Source organism: Diceros bicornis, chromosome 5, assembly GCF_020826845.1.
Source record: "Diceros bicornis minor isolate mBicDic1 chromosome 5, mDicBic1.mat.cur, whole genome shotgun sequence".
Classification (NCBI taxonomy): domain Eukaryota; kingdom Metazoa; phylum Chordata; class Mammalia; order Perissodactyla; family Rhinocerotidae; genus Diceros; species Diceros bicornis.
The window spans coordinates 40,008,072-40,028,789 of record NC_080744.1 but is presented as its reverse complement, the minus strand read 5'-3'; the positions used below and the strand labels follow the sequence as shown (position 1 = coordinate 40,028,789).

Below are 20,718 nucleotides of genomic sequence, written 5' to 3'. Positions count from 1 at the left end.
TTAGTGGTTAAGTGCGCGCGCTCCGCTACTGGCGGCCTGGGTTCGGATCCCGGGCACGCACTGACGCATCGCTTCTCCGGCCATGCTGAGGCTGCGTCCCACATACAGCAACTAGAAGGACGTGCAGCTATGACGTACAGCTATCTACTGGGGCTTTGGGGAAAAAAAAAGGAGGAGGATTGGCAATAGATGTTAGCTCAGAGCCGGTCTTCCTCAGCAAAAAAGAGGAGGATTAGCACGGATGTTAGCTCAGGACTGATCTTCCTCACAAAAATAAATAAATCAATAAATAAAAAATGCATTTAAAAAATATTTTAAAGGATAAAACTTGATAATTACCTAATTCTGTTCTTTTTTGTGAGATTAATATTATCAAAGATAGAAATTAGGAGCAGGACTTCTAAGGCAAGATGATGACAAGAAATTCAAATGGAAACGGTCTTTAAATGGTTGAAAAGCCCCAGAGAAGGTGGACCTCAAGACAGAGATTTGAGAATCTCTGCAGAGATGTGAATTTTGAAGGCTTGTGAGGGCTGGGCCTTCTCTGGTTTGCCCGTGCTCCTAGAATGCGGTGCTTCTGGGATGTCAACAGAAAACCAGGGCTGTTCAACAGGGCCTGGCCACCACTGGGCACTGAACTCCATCAGTCTGTCTCCCCAGCACTTCAAAATAGCTGAAATCGTGCTCAGCTCTGTAGGTTCCCAGCTGCTACTTTGTGCTTAGTTTCTGGGAGTTTTACCCCATACCTGCACCTGAAGTATGTTTTTAGAGGTTTTGGGAAAGTGAGAGACTTTCTGAGCAAGAATGATGTGGGGATGAGGGAAGCAAGTCTAAAATCTGAGGTAAACGAATGTGTGGGAATTCAGGATGTGATCATGCACTCTGACTGTTACAAAGGCTCTGTAGTCCACTAAATGATGTCGTGAGAGATGACATAGAACCAGAAGTCAGAAGAACGTCAGAATAGCAGAAAAGTGGTGAATGGGAGACTTACTGAAATTGTCTAAGAAAGTAGTTCTCAATAGAGAAGTTTGGAAACATCATGACTAATAGATTGTATAAATTTTGGATGACCAAAGGGAAAACAGTGAAAGAGTTCTTGGGCCTGTGGCATGGAAAATGTATTAAAGTGTGAAAAAAAGGTTGATCATTCATTATCATTAACTTAAGGGAAGTGAGAGAGGGCATAAAAAGAGAACCAAGTTCTAATTATGATCAGGATAGTGTGGGTTGAAGTTAGAAATGAGTTTATAATGTTAAGACTTTGTCCCTGTTGGAATGGGAGAAGAGGGAGTCCTGAACACAAAGAGAGTTGGAATGGGAATGGCAGAGGTTGGGAAGTTAAAGATAGGGAGTGGGTATGAGAATTTAAGTATAAGTAATAGAATTTAGAGTCTGTATCAAGGTAGTGATTTTGGTTATTTTGAGATTTTCCAGCTTAGTTGCTTTTACTTCATATAATGGCTTATTTTTTCAGAACAACAAACGACTTGAAATCTTTGAGTGCCATGGCCCTCGGGCCGTCAGCTGTCTTGCCACAGCTCAGGAAGGTGCCCGAAAGCTGCTGGTTGTGGGATCTTATGACTGTACCATTAGTGTACGCGATGCACGGAATGGACTGCTCCTTAGAACTCTGGAGGGCCACAGCAAAACCATTCTTTGCATGAAGGCAAGTATAGTGCAAGAGAACAGGAGTTAGTTGTCTGGCACAAATAGAAGGGTTTGAATGACATTGCCTAATGCCTTATTTAGAACGCAGTCATCTTGAAAAGAGCGAGGAGATTACAGTCCTTTCCTTTAGGCCTGGGTCACCAAGGGATGTACTATTTTTTAATATATTAACTGAGAAAAAATAAAAGTGTGTCTTATTATAGAACGTAGATATACTCTGTTGCCCTTCTAGGCTACTTCCTAATCATTCTGAAGAGGTAACCAAATAATATGTTGTCAGTTCATCAGAGTGCCTGGTGGTAGGACGTAAGTTTCAGTTCAGAAAATTTGAGAAATTTACTTTATACCTAGTTCATGCTCATCTCTAAATGGGATGGAAATTAGAATTTGCCAATGTGCATTACAAGGTACAGAGGAAACTCAGAACCTTATACCGAATGTAATGTAACTCATTGAATTTTTTTCTTTAAGGTGGTGAATGACCTTGTGTTCAGTGGCTCCAGTGATCAATCAGTCCATGCCCACAACATTCATGTAAGCCATGTTGGTGTAAAGAAATCTTTAATAAAATGGTGGTTAAAGCTTGAAGGATTCCTTAGATTGCTTGCAATTTAAACTAAGCCCTTTTTCCAGGGAAAAGCTTAATGATGATCTCTATGCATAAGCTCTGGGATAGCATTGAGCACCCGAGAAATTCTGACCTCATCAAAATTTTTAATGGGGGGCGGACTCAAAGTTTATGTAAGGTTTAGTTTGAATACCTCATTTTAACTTGAGATAAACTGAGCATCTGAGGCTCTAAGAAAGTGGATATGATACATAGTTTAAAATAGAACAAATAAAAACAGCCGAGAGACTGTGCTTAGGTCATAGAGGCAGCTCTTTGAAGCTCAGTTCCTGGTCTCTAAACCTGGGGATAATCCACCCTCAAGGATTTGTTGTCCAGATCCAATGAAATGGTAAAAGTGAAAACACTTCGAAAGCTATAAAATACGTATAGATAGAGTGTGGCCCTTCTCTTTCTGTGACACTAGGTTCTCTCCATCAGGATACATTTCATATATTTTGTATAGGTAACAAATGCTTGTGGGAGTACTTCATCTGTTAAAATTAGTACAGCCACGTGTGTGTACAAACAGCCTCAGAATTATGACTTTTAGAATTATGGCATCGTAAATATCAAAAGTCAAAAGAAATCTTGAAAGTCACTCTAGTGACTCTCATCTCTTTTCTGATACAGACTGGTGAGCTTGTACGGATCTATAAAGGTCACAATCATGCAGTGACTGTGGTGAACATCCTGGGAAAAGTGATGGTGACTGCTTGCCTGGATAAATTTGTTCGTGTCTACGAATTACAGGTAGAATTTAGATCCAGTATTTTGCTTGAATGATTTGGGGAGATTGTCTATTTTGTGGTGTTGATTTTTTTATGTAGTAAGTCTAGGGTAGAACCCAGGAATCTGCATTCTTCACACATGCTCTGGATAATGATGAAGCAGCTGGTCCATAGACTACACTTTCAGAAATACTGCTATGAGATGTATGGTCCGGCTCACAGGTGTCAAAACTTAAATGATTTCTGGAGAGCAACATAGTCTCTAAAATCTATCTGGTTCTCCTTGTGTGCAATTTCAGATTTGAGACTTTGACACTTCACAGAAATTGGTTTTATTGTTTCCAATTACCAGCTCTTCCCTTGAGGAGGAGGATTTATTAGAAAGACGGCTGTTAGATTATATCTCTGTTAAACTGCTACTGGTGCTTCAGCTTGGTACCTCAGGTGTAGTTTTAAATCTGCCAAAGGCCTTCAGGGACAGTGCTTATTAAACACAAGGTATAGATGACCTTAATTCTCTTTCTATTTTTTTCCTACACCTAAGTCCCATGATCGATTGCAAGTTTATGGAGGACACAAAGACATGATTATGTGTATGACCATCCATAAAAGTATGGTGAGTATTATTTGCCATGTCACATATTTGCCTTTGAATGTGTTTAGTAAAAATTCTGCAAACTGATAATAATGTTACTACCTGTCACTTCCAAAAATGACATCTGTTTCTGATATGCCTCATTATTGAATGCTTTTCTATCCCTTGGCATTATAATATTGAGAAGTAACCCAGTAACATTGTTGAATATTCCATTCTCTATTAATAGCTAAAATCTAATCCATCATTAAATAGAAGATAAATTTAAGATGTTTTCAGAAAAAATTGAGTGGTGCTTTTTCCAGAGATGTTATGATCTGAACAGAGCATTGAAATAGAGTCAGGAGATTTGGCCAGTGTGGCATAGTTATAGCAGACCTAAAAGTAGAAGCTAACTCATTTAGCGCTGCTAATCCTTGATTTATTTTATTTTTAAATCATGAGGTTGAACCAGAATGGATGTTTTTCAAACTCTGAGCAGAAGAACCCTTTGTTCCAATGAAATACAGATGCCTAATGTGTAATGCCCAGTAGAAGCTGGAGCTACACCAATTAAAGTATCAGTGGGTGCCTCCAAGCCCTGCCACTTCTGCTCTCAGCCACAGTCCCAAGAGTGGCTCTTTAAGGAGCACAGCTTCGAAGTGTTTAGAAGATCTAGAAGATCCTTTCCCATTGTGGTACTCTGGGGCTGGTTTTGGTTTTGTGCTTTCTTATTATAGCTGCCACAAGTAGCTTTTGACTCTTATTTTGAAGGTGTTTTGTAGTTGTTTTTTTGTGTGTTGTTTTGGTCTGACACGATAAACCTCTTTCTCTAGATTTATACTGGTTGTTATGATGGCAGTATTCAGTCCGTGAGGCTAAATCTGATGCAGAATTACCGCTGTTGGGTAAGGAGTGAAACTTGCCTTGTCACCAGACTTCAATGTTGCTTAACCCTAGGCTCATTTATAGATCTTCATTATCATCAGTTTAGCATTTTACATATTTGAGCATCTACATTATGCCTTCCACTGCAGGACAAGGAAGCTTATTTTTAAAAGCCATACATAAAAAGTTTCTATACTTTTTTAATGAAAAGTCTATTTTAAGATTAGATATGAAGTATATTTAAATATCGTCCACTTAAAGAGTATCTCCTTGGTGGTTTTTCTTTTGTTTTATTATAAAATCAGTGTGTTTTTACAAAAATATCAACAGTACAGAGGTATATGAAATAAAAAGTGGAAGTGCTTACCTTCATTACCTGCCCACTGTACTATACCCATTCCTCAGATATTACACATATTAATAGTTTGGTTTGTGTCCTTATTGGTTTTTGAGGAATAGGCAAAAATTTCTATTCTTACAGTTCTAAACCTCAGTTCACTAGGCTAAATTGCTTGGTTTTTATTTTGGGGTGTGAGCTGATGATTAACTCTCAAAACTTTCACACTGTTCCTTATAAACCTTAATTTGTTTCATCAGTTCTAATATTAGTAGTGACCAAAGAAAAGTTTATAGCACTGAATTTTTTTTCCCTAAACCCTAACTTCTTTTTCAGCATTGATGAAATGAACACTCTCCATTTTTAAATTTGATTTTAGGTTTGTCCACAGCCTGATTACTTTTCAGCTTTTTACATCTCACTATCTTTGATTTTTAGTCTTCTCAGTGAAGGCAAGCAAAATCTAGTACAACAAGATCCAGAATATCCAAATAGTTAATTTATCTAGAGAAATGGGGAAATTCCTTCCGGTTTTAAAGCTAGAGGGACAGAATAGTGCTGACAGAGGAAAAACTCAAATTCGCTTTACTTTTTAGAAATGAACATGTTAGAATCCTAAGATTTATTACAAGCAAGTCTGTAGGGAAAAAGGCACGACAAAGAGTCTTTATGCTGTCTGACTAACAGGTGAAATTGGGCCACATTTATAAGTAAAGGTACAGTTAAAAAAAAAAAAAGTAGGTGATCACAAGACTGTGATTCAAGTGGTAAAAATTGTGAGTAAAGTAGTCAGGCTTCCATGACAAACCCAGTTTTCTACAACAAATGTTTCCAGGAATACTGTTTTCTTTATCAGACATTTTTATTTTCAAGTTTACAAGTCAACAGTTCTTAGAGTTGTTAAAAACAACCCTTTCAGTATTATAGGAAAGCTGTTTGGCTTTTTAAATAAATGGACTAAGAGACTCATTTTACGATGGCAAGATGAAGAATGAGTATTGTTTAAATTGAATTTCATGATAATTTGTCAATATTTGCTAACCTTTTCCTTATGTAACAATGTAACGGTTGTACTTAGTGCTCTGCCTTCTCAAAATAGCAAAGTGTCAGACGACTTTCTGATCTTTACAAGGTTCCTCATTATATTGATAATTAATTTGGTTGCCCCAGCTGTTAAATTTTCTAGCCAAGAATAAATTAAAGAATAGGGGCTTGCTTTTTGCTTCCGCAGTACTTCTGGGATACAAGTCAGGAATGTGCTGATTGCCTATTTCCTGTACTCTTTTTAACTTACCCTCTCCTTCTTTTTCTCTCCAGTGGCATGGTTGCTCTCTGATATTCGGTGTTATAGATCATTTAAAACAGCATTTGCTGACTGACCACACGAATCCGAACTTTCAAACTCTGAAGTGTCGCTGGAAGAACTGTGATGCTTTTTTTACTGCTAGGAAAGGATCCAAACAGGTACATCAGTGGGACTTGAGGTCGACCAGGGTCGACTGCTCAGACCAGGATTCGGTAAACCTTTTTTGCCTTATTAGAATGTTCAAAATTGCAATAAAAAGGGAGAGTCTAGGGATTTTTCTTTTTATTATGATTCAGAGATTTGAGGGATAGCTTAATGAGGTTTCAAAGGAAGAATTGGGAAGTTTTTGAGAAAGAGCCTAAAGATAATGTTTCAAATCCAGTAACTGAACCTAGAAGTTTATTACAGTGCTCTTGTGCCAAGACATGAACTCATCTTTAAGTGCATAATTTCATGTAAATTGGCAAAGTGCTGGGTCCTAACTGTCTTTCATGTATGGATCTTAGAATGTACCCAAGAAGCTTTCCTTGGCTTTGACTTGCTCTTGTGCTACTGCAGACTGTCTCTCATGGGCTCTTTTCCCTTTATTCCTAGGATGCTGCAGGCCACATTGAACGACATGCTGAGGATGACAGCAAAATTGATTCATGAAGTTTTTTGCCTCCCATGTTGGGAAGTCATTAGTTGAACTAATTTCACATCAGCCCCTCACACAGGCCAATCTCTTCCCTTCCCCAGTGAAGCAGGGAAGGAGAAAGGGGTTACTAGCCAGGCTTACCACTAGCCTAAGTCTGGGCAGCTCTATGGGATGATAGGGTACATTTTAAGTTCTTGCTGGAGGTTTGTCCGATTTATCTGATTTTTAAGGAACCACACTCCTCTCGGACAGCATGGCGTATAGTAATTTATGCTTCTGGTGTTCTCCAGATGTTTATTAAAGATACAGATCTTAATTAGTTACCCAATTTGACCGTAATCTTAGTATATTTTATTGATTTCAGTTTGTGATTTTTAGTTTATGTTCTTATGATGGTTTAAACCTATAGTCAGGCTTTTAAGTACAAGTTTGTTCAAATTTTGGGGATTTTGGGGATCAGTTTTGATTTCTCCACTTGTAATAACTGGGTATTTAAATTGGAAGCAAATAGTTTCCCTTCTTAATTAACAATTATGTGCAGTGTGTTTCAATATTCTCTTGCTTTGTAGATGGACAGAGCTGGCTTTAAATGCTAAAGAGACACACAGTAGATTTTTAACAGTTAGAGTGACTGCTGATTATATTTTAGGAACTCAGACAGCAAATCACTTAATGACAAGTCCTTACAGACGGCACTCCGTATTGAACCTCTGTGTAAGTTTTGGTAGAGTGCTCGGTTCAAGACAGTGCACAGGCCTAACGTCTACCTTGAAATATTGCTGTTAGACCTGGGCCCTCACTGTTGCAGGTATTGTCAGGCCTTTTGAACTGGAGGTGTCGCCTTTATCTCCTTTTCCAGTTTCTGACTCTGCAAGCCTACTGTGGGTTTGAAACCTTTTAGTTTGCCCCATTGCCAACCCCTATCTCTCCCACTATCTAGCTGTGCCTAGACTGATGGCAGCCATCAAATACTTCCTTTGGGCTCGCAGGTGCTTCCCCCACACCTGCAGCACCCAAGATGGGGGAGTTAGGATAAAGCATCTGAAGACAGTTTTTAGGGCCTCAGGCAGGCTTCCTAGAGACTGATTTATGAAACTGGTATCTTGCCTTCACCTCCCCACTAGCTGGGAAAGAAGAGTGGAGTCTGGTGAAGGTGAAGACTATACCTGTCCATTGAGAGCAGCCGAATTAACAAAATCTGAGTGAGGCTGCTTTGTTATTGGATTTTCTCTGGACTCTTAGAAGGAGCAATAGAAGTGTTGCTTTCCAGCCTTTTCTTTCTGGATTCTCAAAACTCTGAAAGATTCTTCAGAGAGATAGAAGAAAGGAAAAGAGCCCAGTGTCACATACAAAGCTTCGGGATGTGAAGCCTACTATTTTCTAGGAGTGCAGAGCATCAGGTTTATGTCCACCCCTGTTAGTGCACATGCATCTACTCACATATCTTCACTCAGGCTCTAGGGCAGGGGGACTTCACTGGGCGTTCATGGCTAGGTTTTAAGAGGGTATGCGAACCCCCTAAAGTTGTATGCAAGACTAAGTATGTGTTCTTTTTTCCCAGGAAAGGCTCCAGTGGTTCTTACTAGATCCAAAAAACGTTAAGAACTAATCTAGGAGCTACTACTAGATAATGAATGGCCCCACAAGTTATTTACTTCTGTTCCTGTGAATGGGAAAACTCTTGTTGACGACACCATTGAGATTTGCATGATAGTTGAGAGGGAACAGAGAAGATCCTATTGCATAAAGTGTATTTGTACTGTTTCTGCATGAGATAAGAAGCTTTTCCCACCTCTCACCCCCATTTCCTGTATGGGTGACCAGAGAAGCTAGGCTGTTCTGTGGGTTTGGGAATGGTGATTTCCCAGGAAAGTACATGTGAGTTTATTGCTAAACCTAGCCTTTTTCTCTGGCTGTAGTAAACACACATTTCCACGTTGGCTGGGCAGTGTGCTAAGAAAGTCTTGCATGCTCTGTTGCATAGGTGCCCTTCTGTCCTGTTTCCGAGGACATGTCTGAAAAAATGAGAGTGGTGGAGCCTTGTACCGAGGAAGGGGGTATGTGAGGTGTTGGGCAATCGTAGGGAACCTTTGAAGGTATGAACAGACCGATAGAATCAGTAAGAACTGATTTGGTAGAATCCTGAACAGTCTGTCTGCCTTTGTGTGTGCAATTGTGAATGTTCCTTCTACGAATGTATGCACGTGGCCACCTATACTTTTAATACTTTTCCTCATTTCACAAAAATTTTCTTTGAAGCAGTGGCAATAATGTCTTTGTTTCAAGAATGTGTAAAATTCGTTTAACACCAGGTTGGTGTTAAATGAACTGTTCTAGCCCTCTGCTTAGAAATAAAGGCACCATAAGCATCTTGGCTGCTTATGGTTGTGTGTTATTACTTTTAAGTGTCCTGAAAGTTATGCAGAACTTTGGCCATTTTTAAGTCTTCTGCAATGTCCTGCCTGATTCTAGCCCTCTGTCTCCTCTCAGAGAAGAGCTGTGGCTCAGGGATTTGCGTTGACTCTGGTATTACAGTACTTGACAGGTACTGTATACCTGACAGAACCCGACTCGTAAGGAGTTGGAAACCATTTTTAGAATGTTATTTTAATTGCCTGTGCCTACTTCTAACAGCTCGAAGCCAAGAAAATGATAGTATAAATCCTTGTGTGTGCATATGCTAGTGTTTTAATGGCAGTTTGTTCTGATAAAATATCAGTCACTTGAGGTTTTATCCTGAAGTTTTTAATCAGGTTCACAATGTATTTTGGCAGACTCCTCTACTCAGTTATAAAGCAGTTAAACACAGTGCAAACAAAACTCTAAGAGCAAAGAATGAGCTTGACCTGATGTTACTTGAATTTGAGAGAATGTCCTTGCTACAACACTCTTGCTTTTGTGGGGAAACGTTTTTTCTGCCTCAGAAGAGTTAGCAGTTGGGTGTTTAGCTCCTGACCTACCTATAATTTATAGGCAGTATTATTGCTGTTTAAGTGATTATTTGCCTAACAAAGGTGTGGGGTTTTGGTGTTTTTTTTTTTCTTTTTGGTAGATTATACAGTGGACTACTTTAGTGACCAGGTATGTGAATGATTTGGTGGAGTAGGCGTACAACCCTTAGTGGAATGGTATGGTATGTTTTATGGAAGAATTCATTGGAGGGGAGATCAGAGTATATCGTGAAGTGGGATTTGAACAGCACATACCCTCTGGTTTGCTCAAATAACTGCGATTTATATATGCTGACTTATAAATTTTGTTCCTGTTAACTAAAAGAGAGCTCCTAGAACTGCTATGAAGGCCATGCCTGCCACATTGATAAAATAGTGATATCATCCTTGCCCCCAACCATCAGGATCCTCAGGATTTCAGAGAGGCTGTCTAATGGATAGGACAGAAGCTGTGGTGGGGGTGATTTGGGCTACACTGAGTTTCATATGCAAGTGGATGTGAAATCCTGATGTAAACCAAACCTGCCACTCATCAGACAGTAACCTCTAACCTCACCTCCAACCCCCAAGTACGTGGCCCTACTGGGTCACATGGAGACTGAAGTTTCCCAGATTTGCTCTAAATTCAAGGTAGTAGCCCACTTGAATTGGGGGGTTAGGGGGAGTCAAGGAGGAGAGGCTGTTGAAGACCTTTCTCCTGCTTAAGAGACATACATGCCCTAGAGCTGCTCCAGCACCCTTGGTCTCTGAAATTCTTTTTATATTGAATATGGTTTAGAAGAATGAAATCAGATGACATTTGACTGCAAAAATGTTTATAAGCAAATAGCTTAGCCTTCTTACATTTTGGTATAAAGCTGTGAACTTCCTAACTTTATAAAGCAAGATATAAAGCAAATACAAGAGGAAAATAAAGTAATTTTACTAATTGTTTACTTTTGTTACCTTATCTGCGTATTTGTAGCCAAACCCTTCTTTTTCCATGTTGGTATAGAGAGCAAGAAGGAAAGTGGGTAGAAAACATAAGATGGTTATAGATATGCCATGGACCACGGTCCAGTTAAGTTTGGCAAACAGCTACATTTAAGGATTTGTCCATGGTCATACAACAGGTCAGTTAGTGAGAGGAGCTAGGATTAAAAACTACATCTCTGCTCCATTACACTTGGGTAACTGGCCCTTCCAGTTATAGCTGACCCATTTATTCTTGATGTTCTACATGCCAACAGCTATTCCTTTTCCTTTCCTCATATATCTTGGAGAGTATCTGAGTGATTCCTATGTTCAAGAAACAGCAATAGGCATGGTTAAAGTGGGGTTTGGGTTTTATTTGTGTGTGTGTGTGTCTTCCATTGTCGTATTCTGAAACTAGGCCTCTCTATACGCTATAGGTGAGTGTAAGATTGGAAGCTACGTAGCACTGCTGTGGCTGACATCAAAACGTGAGAAAACAAAACTAGCAAATCAGCCTTACATATGCCTTTATTTAGATCAGCTTTTTTCAGAATGCAGCCAAACTTATGAGTCAGACAACTCAAAGTATCCAGCCTTCTTCCACTGAGCTAGTTTACCCTGGAGCAGGCCCATTCTGAAACAATCAGGCAGAATCAGGTGCTAGTTTAGTTACTGTCCCATGAGTGGGAGAACATAAGGTGATAGAGGGCTGTAGCGTGAGGAAGTGCTGAGTGCCATTGCCAAATGCTTCTGCGAACAGCCTCGGGCAAGCTAAGGAGAGCATTTGCTTCAGAGCCAAGGTGGCTCAGATTCCAAGCAAAGCTCTCAGCTGGGCTACAACTAGCTGAGGCAGACAGAGACACTTGCCTCCATGTGGCAAAGGGACAGAGTTGTTCCCCCTTCCTCGTTCCTTAGCTAGAGGGTCAGTCTGGGCATTACAGATGGACTGATGCCCTGAGGCCAAGTGGGGAGTGAAGTGGAGGAGGAACAAGACTGCCAGGTGCCCGGAGGCCTGCTAGGGGTGCGGTTACGGCATCCTTGGAGGTAAGTGGCTCTAGCTGTGTTGGGTGAAATTGAAATCCTGAATGATGTGCGTGGCCTTGGATGATGCCAGCTTGGTTCAGGCATACATGGTGAGCTGCAGCCACTGAAAAAAGAAGTCCCGAGATCAGAATACAAACGAGAAAAGAGAGCCCAGCCCTAGGGATCTTCCAGGAAGGGAAAGAGACAGCCCCAGCATGCCAGACAGCGGGAAGATTTTCTAAGCAGCAGCAGTTTACTGCATCCTTCCCCCAGATCTCTCCTGGGAAGGTACATGTTTTCTAGTATAAGGTTGTTTGAGGAGCTGAGGCCCCTTTGAAGCCATCCCCCAGTACTGAGCTTCCCTTATTTTCCTTTCCTGTCCCATCCCTCCTCCACCATTTGGAAGTGAGGGGCACACAGTGGGTCTGGTCTGCCTCGTTGCTTCCTCCACCTTGAATTTTAAGGTACAGAGGGAGTGTACTGCTTCTAGTAGGCTTTACCTCTAGAACATTGAGTTTGATGATACCGTCTCCATCCTTGTCAAATGCTTTAAAAGCTCCTGTGTGGAAGAAAGCACAGGCCAGAGGCCAGTTACAGGCCCACTCCCCCTCCACTACTGTAACTTTTCTTAGGAGGACCATGAGGTAAGTGCTGTCCTTCAGCACACAAATCTGCTAGGCAGAGTATCACCAGTAATCCTCCCTTTGCCATCCCATTCTGAGCCTAAAGAGGGCCTTCGCCTTTGTTCAGCCTGGGTAGAGTCGATCAGAAGATATCAGGCTGAGATTCCTGCTGCCACAGCTGTCCCTGTGGGAGAGTGGGCAGGAAGGGCACAGGAGAGCAGACGAGTAGCCCCTGACTTACTGAACATGCCCTCCAGCCTGACGAAGCAGCAGATGAAACTGTCGAAGTCAATGTTCATGTGTTTGTCTGCATATCGCATGGTAATGATGTCGTACAGCTGTCTGTTGAGGTGGAATCCTGTGGAGGCAGCACGTGAGGAGAGGAAGTAGAGTGGGAGTCCTTAGGTCTGCATTTCATTTTCCCTGCCTCTTGGCTACTCTGTGGCTTGGGAAAGGAAAATGAGAAACCCTTTCTGCTTCCTTCTCTAGTAGGACTCTAGTGGTCTGGCTCTCCCCTCCCATTCCTGCCTCCACCAGCTCCAGTCCCCATCGCGGCCACCCTCTTTCTTCCCCAGCACCTGCGTCATTGACTGCATTCCTCATCTCATAGCTGTTGATGGTACCAGATTGGTCTGTGTCGTAGTGTTTGAAAATTTTCTGGCAATAGAAAATTTGAGGACAGAGGTCACACACTAAACCCCTGACTCAACCCCCCTTCACGCCCATGCTTCATTCTCATCCTACCTGCCAGTCCTTAATCTTCTTCCAGAGGTGATGGAACTCTTGCAGGTTCAGCCTCCCAGAGCCATCTGTCTGGAGGAAGGAGGTCAAGGCTACAGGGCACACATAGCAAAATCCCCCTGGTTTGGGAGAGGGGGTTTCTAGGGGGCCCCTGCAGGGAAGGTAGCCCCATAGGAAGGCTCTCTCCAGGATGTCCTACCCACTGTGCTGTCCTGGTTTTTAACCTTCTCCTCCATACCTCCCCAATCAAAGTTAGTGCCTACTTTATACCCCAGAGAGCCTGCCTCCTAAGGACCACTTTTGTTGGGCAGGGCCTCTGGCAGAATCCCAGGCCTGAGGTAAGAGCGAGGCCAGTGGCCTTCCCAACTTGTGCCACCTCCAGCAGCTCCTTTCACACCAGCCACCAGGATGTTCTGACTCAGGACCTCCTTAAGTGTTTCCTTGGATACAAATTTGGGCCCCTCTGCCTGACTGGGCACCTCTCAGTGCTACCCTGGCCCCCATAGGCTGCACAGGGGCTGAAGACAGAGGGTTGGGAAGGGGTGGCAGGAAGGATACATCCATGAGAGCAATCATGCTACGGCAGGACTCCAGCGTGAACCCTTGTGTCTTCAGGTCCTTATCTGGGGTATGGAGAAGAGCGAGGAGCTATTTTCAGATAACTGGACACACACACACACACACACACACACACAACACACACACACACCTGCCCATCCCCCACATACGGTTTGAGCCACTCACGTCTGTTCACAACTGTGTTAAGGATATTCTTGAGCTCATCTGCACTGATCTCCATGTCCTAGGAGGAAAGGAATAGAGAGTCACAGTTCAAGAGTACAGCAGCTGATGGAGCAGAGGCTTTGCAAAGCAAATCCCAGCTGTCCGTGTTTATGAAGTTCCTGTCAATGCTATTCTGTCACGGGGAAGATGGGGCTCTTCTGAGGAAGGCAGATACTGCATCTCCAGTTGTCCAGACTGCAGTGAGCAGCTCAGAGCAAAAGGCCTCTGAGCCACCCAGTGGATGTGTTGGTCCAAAACTCAACTTGTGGATTTCTATGCTATACACATATAGCCCTATTTCCACTAAAAGCCAAAATGACCTTGATGGGACAATAATGAAATGGCAGATTGAGCAGTTAATCAAAGGAGAGAATCTATGGGAGTTGGGGTCAGAGGTACTCACGTCACCCGCTATCTGCCTGAAAATGTTCTGAAATTGCTGCTGTTCCTCACTTTCCTGATCAGTGTTGCCAGGCTGTGGCTGTGGAAACATGAAGGAAAACAGGTTCACGGGGATCAGGAAGATGGACAGACCCATGAGGAAAGTTCCTTCTGGGCTGAAGGAGATAGTGCCTAAAACAGCGCTAGGTGGCAGCAGGAGCTGGGTACAGGGGCACATGCTCTTCTTTCTTAGTTGAACCTGGTGAACTGGAGTGAGAACTATCTAGGCCCCAGTGACCCTTCACTGCATACCTCACCAGCCCAGACATCCCAACCAGAGGAGATCGATTAGCCATGCAGACAGCCCCTGGTCCTCTCCCTGCTCCCCACCGGCTGGAGCCCTCTGCACCATTTTGAGCCTGACCATCCCAACCAAATGAGCCCCAGCAGAACAAAGCGGGCCAGACCATTTGATACCTCCAGCTGCCTCTGTCATCAGGGCCAAGTCCTCAGAGGACCCCCCTCCATCCCCACTCCATTGCATGGCACTGCAGGATAGAGGAGGTGGCCCTGGATTTGTCTGATTCGTCCCTTAGCCTCACCTCCACTAAGCTTTATGTGACCGCCTCTCCCTACTCCCATCTAGCACCCTCCCCTGAGCTCTGGAGGATCCATTTCTGATGTCAGCCCTCCTCTACTACTGTTTTTTATCCCTCCATTGTCAGGAGCTTGACACCAGGAAACAGGAGTGGTTGTGTCTCAGGCTTTGCCTCCTCCCCTCATTGCCTGGCTGGATAGGCTCCAGCAGGGAGGCTCAGCCTGTCCTTCCCAGGCCTGGGATGGGCTTGGGGTGGCTGCCAACCTGAAGATACTCACCCATGCAGCATCCCAAATTTTAGAACTTGATGAGAGAAAAGGTCAGTGGGACAAATCCAAAGCTCTAGATGTTAAAGGCTCACCCCACCCCACCAATCCTGAGCACCCCAAGAGCATAGAAGGACCCTGGTTGTGTGCCAGCCACCCCATTCATGCCACATGCTCAGAAACCTGTGGGGATTTCTCTTGCTTATCAGGGCTTGAGTTGCCCTCCTCTGATTCCTGGTCCACACCCAGTTCCTTGTTGCTGTTTGCTCTGTCCGAAACGAAGATGATGGGCTGGAGAGAGGAGGCAAGTGGGGCGGGGGCAGGAAGGAAGAAAGATTACAGGCCGAGCAGGCACATGGAGGCAACCTCCCTCTTGGAGCAGCTTTGTCCAGTGAAGAGGAAAAGAGCAGAGTTAGGAGCTCTTGAACCTCAGTTCAAGCTCTGTCTCTGCCACTAACAAGCTGTGTGACTTGGGGAAAGATGCTAAGACTCTCCGGACCTCAGTTCCTTATCTGTTCATGGTAGATTTATGAGGGTTCAACAAGGTAGTTAGTACATGTGAAAATGCTAAGAATGCTGAAAGCAGGGTGATCTAGTGCAGTGATTTTCAAATGTTTTGTAGGCTTGTTTTTCAAATGGACACACTGTTCAAATTAAATTTCCCCAGAAGCCCAGTGTATATAGAGTCATTAAAAACAGGGCTTCTTTGCTCGATGAAGAGGGCAGAGCTCTTTTCCTTCAGCACTCCCATATCACCATGGCAGCTACTGAGGCACCTGCAAGGGACCTCTAGGACTCTGCAGAGAATAGATTGAAAAAGGACTTTGATTAGTGGCCTGGTCAGTGGGTGAGAGGTCAGAACACTGGGCTGGGATCCCAGCCCACCCCTCATGTATAAGAAATATCCTCCCTGGCCTCAGTTTACTCCTTCATTAATGCGGATGATAAAACCTGCTTTGCCCTTCCCAGAGGGCTCCCGTGGGGATCACATGAGAGACTGAGTGTACAGCTGCACTGCAAAAACATTTAAGATGCCGGCCGGCCCCGTGACTTGGTGGTTAAGTGTGCGCGCTCCGATGCTGGTGGCCCGGGTTCGGATCCCGGGCGCGCACCGAGGCACCACTTCTCCGTCCATCCTGAGGCCGAGTCCCACATACAGCAACTAGAGGGATGTGCAGCTATGACATACAACTATCTACTGGGGCTTTGGGGGGAAAAAATAAATAAATAAAATCTTTAAAAAAAAAAAACATTTAAGATGCTACACAAATATGAGGGATATTTTCAAGTCATGCTCATGCAAGTGAAGAGGATACGAAAGGGTGGAGAGTGGCTGCAGTGCTATGCAAATCCTGGCCGGTGCTGAACAGCCTGCAGGGAAAGCCAGAGGAATCCCAGGCTGTAGGGTCTGGTGGCTGCAGTGCAGAGAGCAGTGGGGCAGTCAGAGTCTCTCAGAGCAGAAAAGGAACCCGCCTGGTCTCCAAGTCCCCATCTGCCTTTCCACAACTGTTCATCTAGGACAACGCGAATGGACAGATCTGTGGAAACAGATCCTCCGGCTGTGGCTCCTAGTTGCCCCAAAAGCCCTGGCTTGCTCTGCCTTCTAAGCAAAGGGTCTTGCTCATGCAACTGATGCTTGTGGGGATCCCCTAGCAAGTGTAGGTCATAGTTTGAGGGAGCATGTGTGCCCATGGACGTGGTGTGACTATGGGGCACCCCTGCCGGACACACATCTCTGGGCCGAAGTGTGGGTTTGGACAACACGGGCCTTGCGGTGTTAAGGGGCCTGCACCAGAGAGGTGAGGGCAAGAAACACGGGTTTTGGAACAGATAGGTGTGGTTTCCAGTTCCAGTTTCCTCACTCATTAGTCATGTGTCCTTGGGCAAGTCCCTCCGCTTCTCTGAATATCCTCCCCCGTAAAAGGGGAATAAATAGTAACAGCACCTATGCTGTAGATACTGTGGTAACTGAAAACAACGTGTGTTTTCCCCCAGCACAGTGCCTGACTCATGGTGCTTGATGGTCAGCTGTGGTCTGCACCAGCACCAGTACTGGGAGCACCCCACCATAAACACTAACACCTAACCTTGTCTGATGGCCTGTGGCTACTCTCCGTGGGCTCGAGGATGCCCAAAGGTCAGTCATTGCTGGATGGCACTCTGGGTGGTCAAGCCAAAATTCTACAAGGGGAAGCCATTATTGCAGGCATTACTGCCCTGGAGACCACGGGGAAGTTATGGGGTAAATGGAGCGAGGATGGAGTACAAGAGAGTTTGAGCTGCTAAATAACTAATCTTAACTTCCAGAACCACAGAGAGGACGCAGTGTCCCTGGTCCCAGATGAAAGCTTTGCTCTGAGGCTGCTGAGATGCTCTTAGCACACATGGTCACCTTCAACAGTGTTGTCCTTACAGCAGAGTGGTTACAACCAGGACACCCAGGATGGACTATTAGAGGCCCTGGTGACTCAGGGGAGGACGGCAACTACCCAGGACCCTAGGAGCAGAAGCTGCCCAGGGAGCTCTCATTCCTTCTTCCCCCTTAAACCAGTCAAGTTGAATAGCTCTTCCAGGTCTGGGAGGGTGGACGTCCCTCTTCCGCCTTTGCTATCTGGACACAGGCAGCAAGCAGAGTCCGTCAGGGCCCATGACTTCGAGGGGGGGCTGCATTCGGAGTGAGAGGTTGCTCTCTAGAAGGGAATTTGCAACAGGCTTCACCTGGAACAAGAGCCCTGGCAACGACTTAGCCTTGCTGGGCGTCCTCTGCCACCCCTTCCCTAGAAGGCTGAGAAAAAGGAGAAGTGGGGAGCAGGCAGGGAGAAGAGAGGAGGGAGAAGGAGCTGTCCTGTCTACAGAGCAGGAGGTTGGCATCGCAAGACCCTCGCTCTCCGTGGAAACCCTTACATGACTCTCACTGTACCCTGAGGAACAGAACCAGTTGCCATTCCCCTCTAAGTATCAAACCTTGATTAGCAAAGCCAGACACACTTCTGAGAAAGAAAAGGTGCTCCTCGTGGCTTTTGCAGGACCCCCACGCCAGGCCCATTTTTCCCGGTTGGGCATCCTCTCCTCCCTTATGTGAGAGGCCAGCAGTGTAGCATGGTGGTTCTCTAGAGCACTCACTCTGGTGCCAGACTGCCTGGCTCTAAGTACTGGCTCTGCCACTTTCTGGCTGTGTGGCCTTGGGCTAGTTAGTCAGTCTGTCTGTACCTTTTCTTCCTCTCAAGATGGGGCTGATAATAGTACCAACCTCACAGGGTGTTGCGAGGATTGAGTTATCCATGGAAAGCACCCAGAAGAGGGCTTGGCGCCTAGCCTTCACTCAGCAAGTGTTAGCTATCGTTGTTCCGCACCTATGGCTGTGACAGGAGCTCAGGGAAGGAGGTAGTGGGCAGCGGGGAAGGGCCGGGTCTGGTGCACGCACGCTCGCACACATGCACCAACACACTCCGTGCTGTCTACCCACTCACCCCGTTACACCCACCTTGGTTTTTTTCTTTTTCTGCACAAGGAAAGGAAAGAGTAAATGCAGAATAAGTGAAAAGCTAGTGGCTTTTGGCTTCCCTGTCACCTGGTCCTGAGCTTGGGGTGAGGTTCCAGGGTCCAGAAATCCAGGTCACATGGAGCCAAAAGGGGCTGGAGGGTGAAGGGAAAAGAGAGTTCTCCGGACCCAGTGACCGGTGGCTGCTACGGCTTTGTTTTTATAGACCACTCTGTTATTGGACATGGCCAAGGAAAGGGATCTTCTGGCTGTTTTGTATTTCTTAATGAAGTTGGTTACTAAAACACCAAAATAGTGGCTCACCCAAACTGGCCTGAAAATGAATTTTCCTTGATTTGTAGAGTTTTGGTTTGTCTTTTAGCAAATATTTAACATAGGGAGAGACTTAATATGGAAATCCAGGTTTTGGGCTTCTTTTGTAAAATTAGAAAGTCTGAGGCTGCACGGGCCTTCGACCCCCTGTGGCAAAAATCTGGGGAGTTGAGAGCAGCTGCTCTCTGCACCCTCCAGATTGCCACAGTCGCCACCACTCCAGCTGTCCCTCCAACACGGAAGCCAAGTGTCACTTGAGAAACTGCAGGCATATCTAGGGACACCAAAACCCCCAGAGCTACCAGGTCTACTCAGTTAGGTGACATGCCAGCTCCCATAAGCTTTTTTGCAACTCCTGATAAATACTCCTCACGGATTACCAACGTCCAAAAGATAAGAATAGAACCAAATGCACTTAATACTAAAACCAACGTCTGTGGTAATTCAGAAGGCACCAGAAGATCTGGCACTGGCACAGGGTCAGGATTAGAACCGTGAGCACCACTACCCAGAAGACAGTTCAGTAGGGCATTTGCTGTCCTCTTATTGGCCCGACTCACACCCATAGGGCACAAGGGACTGTTTACTAACCAGGGCCCAAGCCCCAAGGCAGTCACAAGACTCCTCAACACAAGGAGACCCCAAACACACCAACTCTGTGCTTCTAACTCTGGGTCTCACACCCCCGGGAACAGGTCTCAGTGTGGTAGTGGGGGAAGGAGCCTGAGTCTGGGCTCCGAGAATCTGGATGTGAGTTCCAGCCCTGCTACTTATGAGCTCTGTGAACTCGAGGGAGCCATTTAACCCCAAGGAGCCTCCACTTCCTTACTTGAAAACCAGGAATAATAACCTTATTACATCTCAGAAACCTCGCAAGGATCAAGTGAGATAACACATGTGAGAAGTACCTTGTAAGATAGACAACATGTGAATGATAACCACCATTTAAGGGCCCATGCTGTGCCAGACACTTCACACACATGATCTCATTGATTCAGACCTCACAAAAGCCTTGCAAGAGTCATTTTACAGAGTAGGAAACTGAGTCAGAGGGGTTATGTAACTTGTCCAGGCCACCCAGCTGGTAGATGGAGGACCCAGGTTTTGATGCTGACTCCAGACTCTCTATATGAGGTCGCACCTCATAATCCAATGTTAGCTGCCGCTCTTGTCTTCCCTTCCTATGGCCTTGACCTCTCCCTCTAATTGTTCAAACTGCTTCTCCCTTCTAGGACTCTCTCCTGTACTTCCCAGCCCCTGGACTGACTAAATGGCTCCAGGACATAAGGCCCATTACTTCCGGTCATGCCAAACAGAAGTTGCGGTAACATGGAATAATTGCTCTACACCCTCCAGACTCCCATCTCCCTCTGCCAATACCCAGTCTCCCCTCCACCACCCGCCTGTCCCCTTCCTGGATCAGGGAAGGTGACCCACTGGACCTTCTCACATGTAAGAGCTAAACCACTCACCACTGGCCGATCCACGGAGATTGTGTTTTCAACTTCCCTGTGAGGAACACAAACATGAGGGGTCTCAGTGTCACCAGCAGCAAGGAAGCACAGAGAGGATTTGCTCAGGTCACCTGGTTTCTTGGAGCCAAATTGAGACTGACCTCAAGAGAACCCCATGAACTAACATCCCCCACACCAGGAACCAGCCCCATGAGGCACCATCCCCAGAAGCCAAGGGCAGACACATGGGTTCTTGTTGGCTTTGCCCAGAGCTCCCCAAAAGCATGACCCAGCCACCTACCCACAGACCTTGTGCTTCTTTCAGGGACAGAGGTCAGAGTGGCAGGGCCTATGAACTCATCTGTGGTGGCCAAGAGGG

General features: G+C 45.1%; 2 protein-coding genes across 6 annotated transcripts in view; one reads left to right on the top strand and one right to left on the bottom strand.

Annotated features, from left to right (window-relative positions):
• The window catches only part of ZNF106 (zinc finger protein 106), a 63,263-nt gene extending 52,628 nt beyond the window's left edge, over positions 1-10,635 (top strand). For all 3 annotated transcript variants that reach the window (XM_058541344.1, XM_058541346.1, XM_058541345.1), the window contains 7 exons: positions 1,478-1,669; positions 2,143-2,205; positions 2,912-3,031; positions 3,554-3,625; positions 4,420-4,491; positions 6,126-6,272; positions 6,709-10,635. In XM_058541344.1, coding sequence (XP_058397327.1) covers positions 1,478-1,669; positions 2,143-2,205; positions 2,912-3,031; positions 3,554-3,625; positions 4,420-4,491; positions 6,126-6,272; positions 6,709-6,765 — 723 coding nt within the window. In that variant the 3' untranslated portion in view covers positions 6,766-10,635. The remainder of the gene's footprint in view (positions 1-1,477; positions 1,670-2,142; positions 2,206-2,911; positions 3,032-3,553; positions 3,626-4,419; positions 4,492-6,125; positions 6,273-6,708) is intronic.
• Positions 10,636-11,581: 946 nt separating this feature from the next.
• The window catches only part of CAPN3 (calpain 3), a 45,266-nt gene continuing 36,129 nt past the window's right edge, over positions 11,582-20,718 (bottom strand). The window contains exons 14-24 of one of the 3 annotated variants that reach the window (XM_058541349.1): positions 20,358-20,394; positions 18,556-18,573; positions 15,255-15,362; positions 14,230-14,307; positions 13,788-13,845; positions 13,602-13,666; positions 13,047-13,115; positions 12,881-12,959; positions 12,544-12,660; positions 12,180-12,238; positions 11,582-11,803 (exon numbers count right to left, since the gene is read on the bottom strand). In XM_058541349.1, the coding sequence (XP_058397332.1) occupies positions 11,777-11,803; positions 12,180-12,238; positions 12,544-12,660; positions 12,881-12,959; positions 13,047-13,115; positions 13,602-13,666; positions 13,788-13,845; positions 14,230-14,307; positions 15,255-15,362; positions 18,556-18,573; positions 20,358-20,394 (715 nt within the window). In that variant the 3' untranslated portion in view covers positions 11,582-11,776. The remainder of the gene's footprint in view (positions 11,804-12,179; positions 12,239-12,543; positions 12,661-12,880; positions 12,960-13,046; positions 13,116-13,601; positions 13,667-13,787; positions 13,846-14,229; positions 14,308-15,254; positions 15,363-18,555; positions 18,574-20,357; positions 20,395-20,718) is intronic. The other 2 variants (XM_058541347.1, XM_058541350.1) reach the window with 2 other exon arrangements.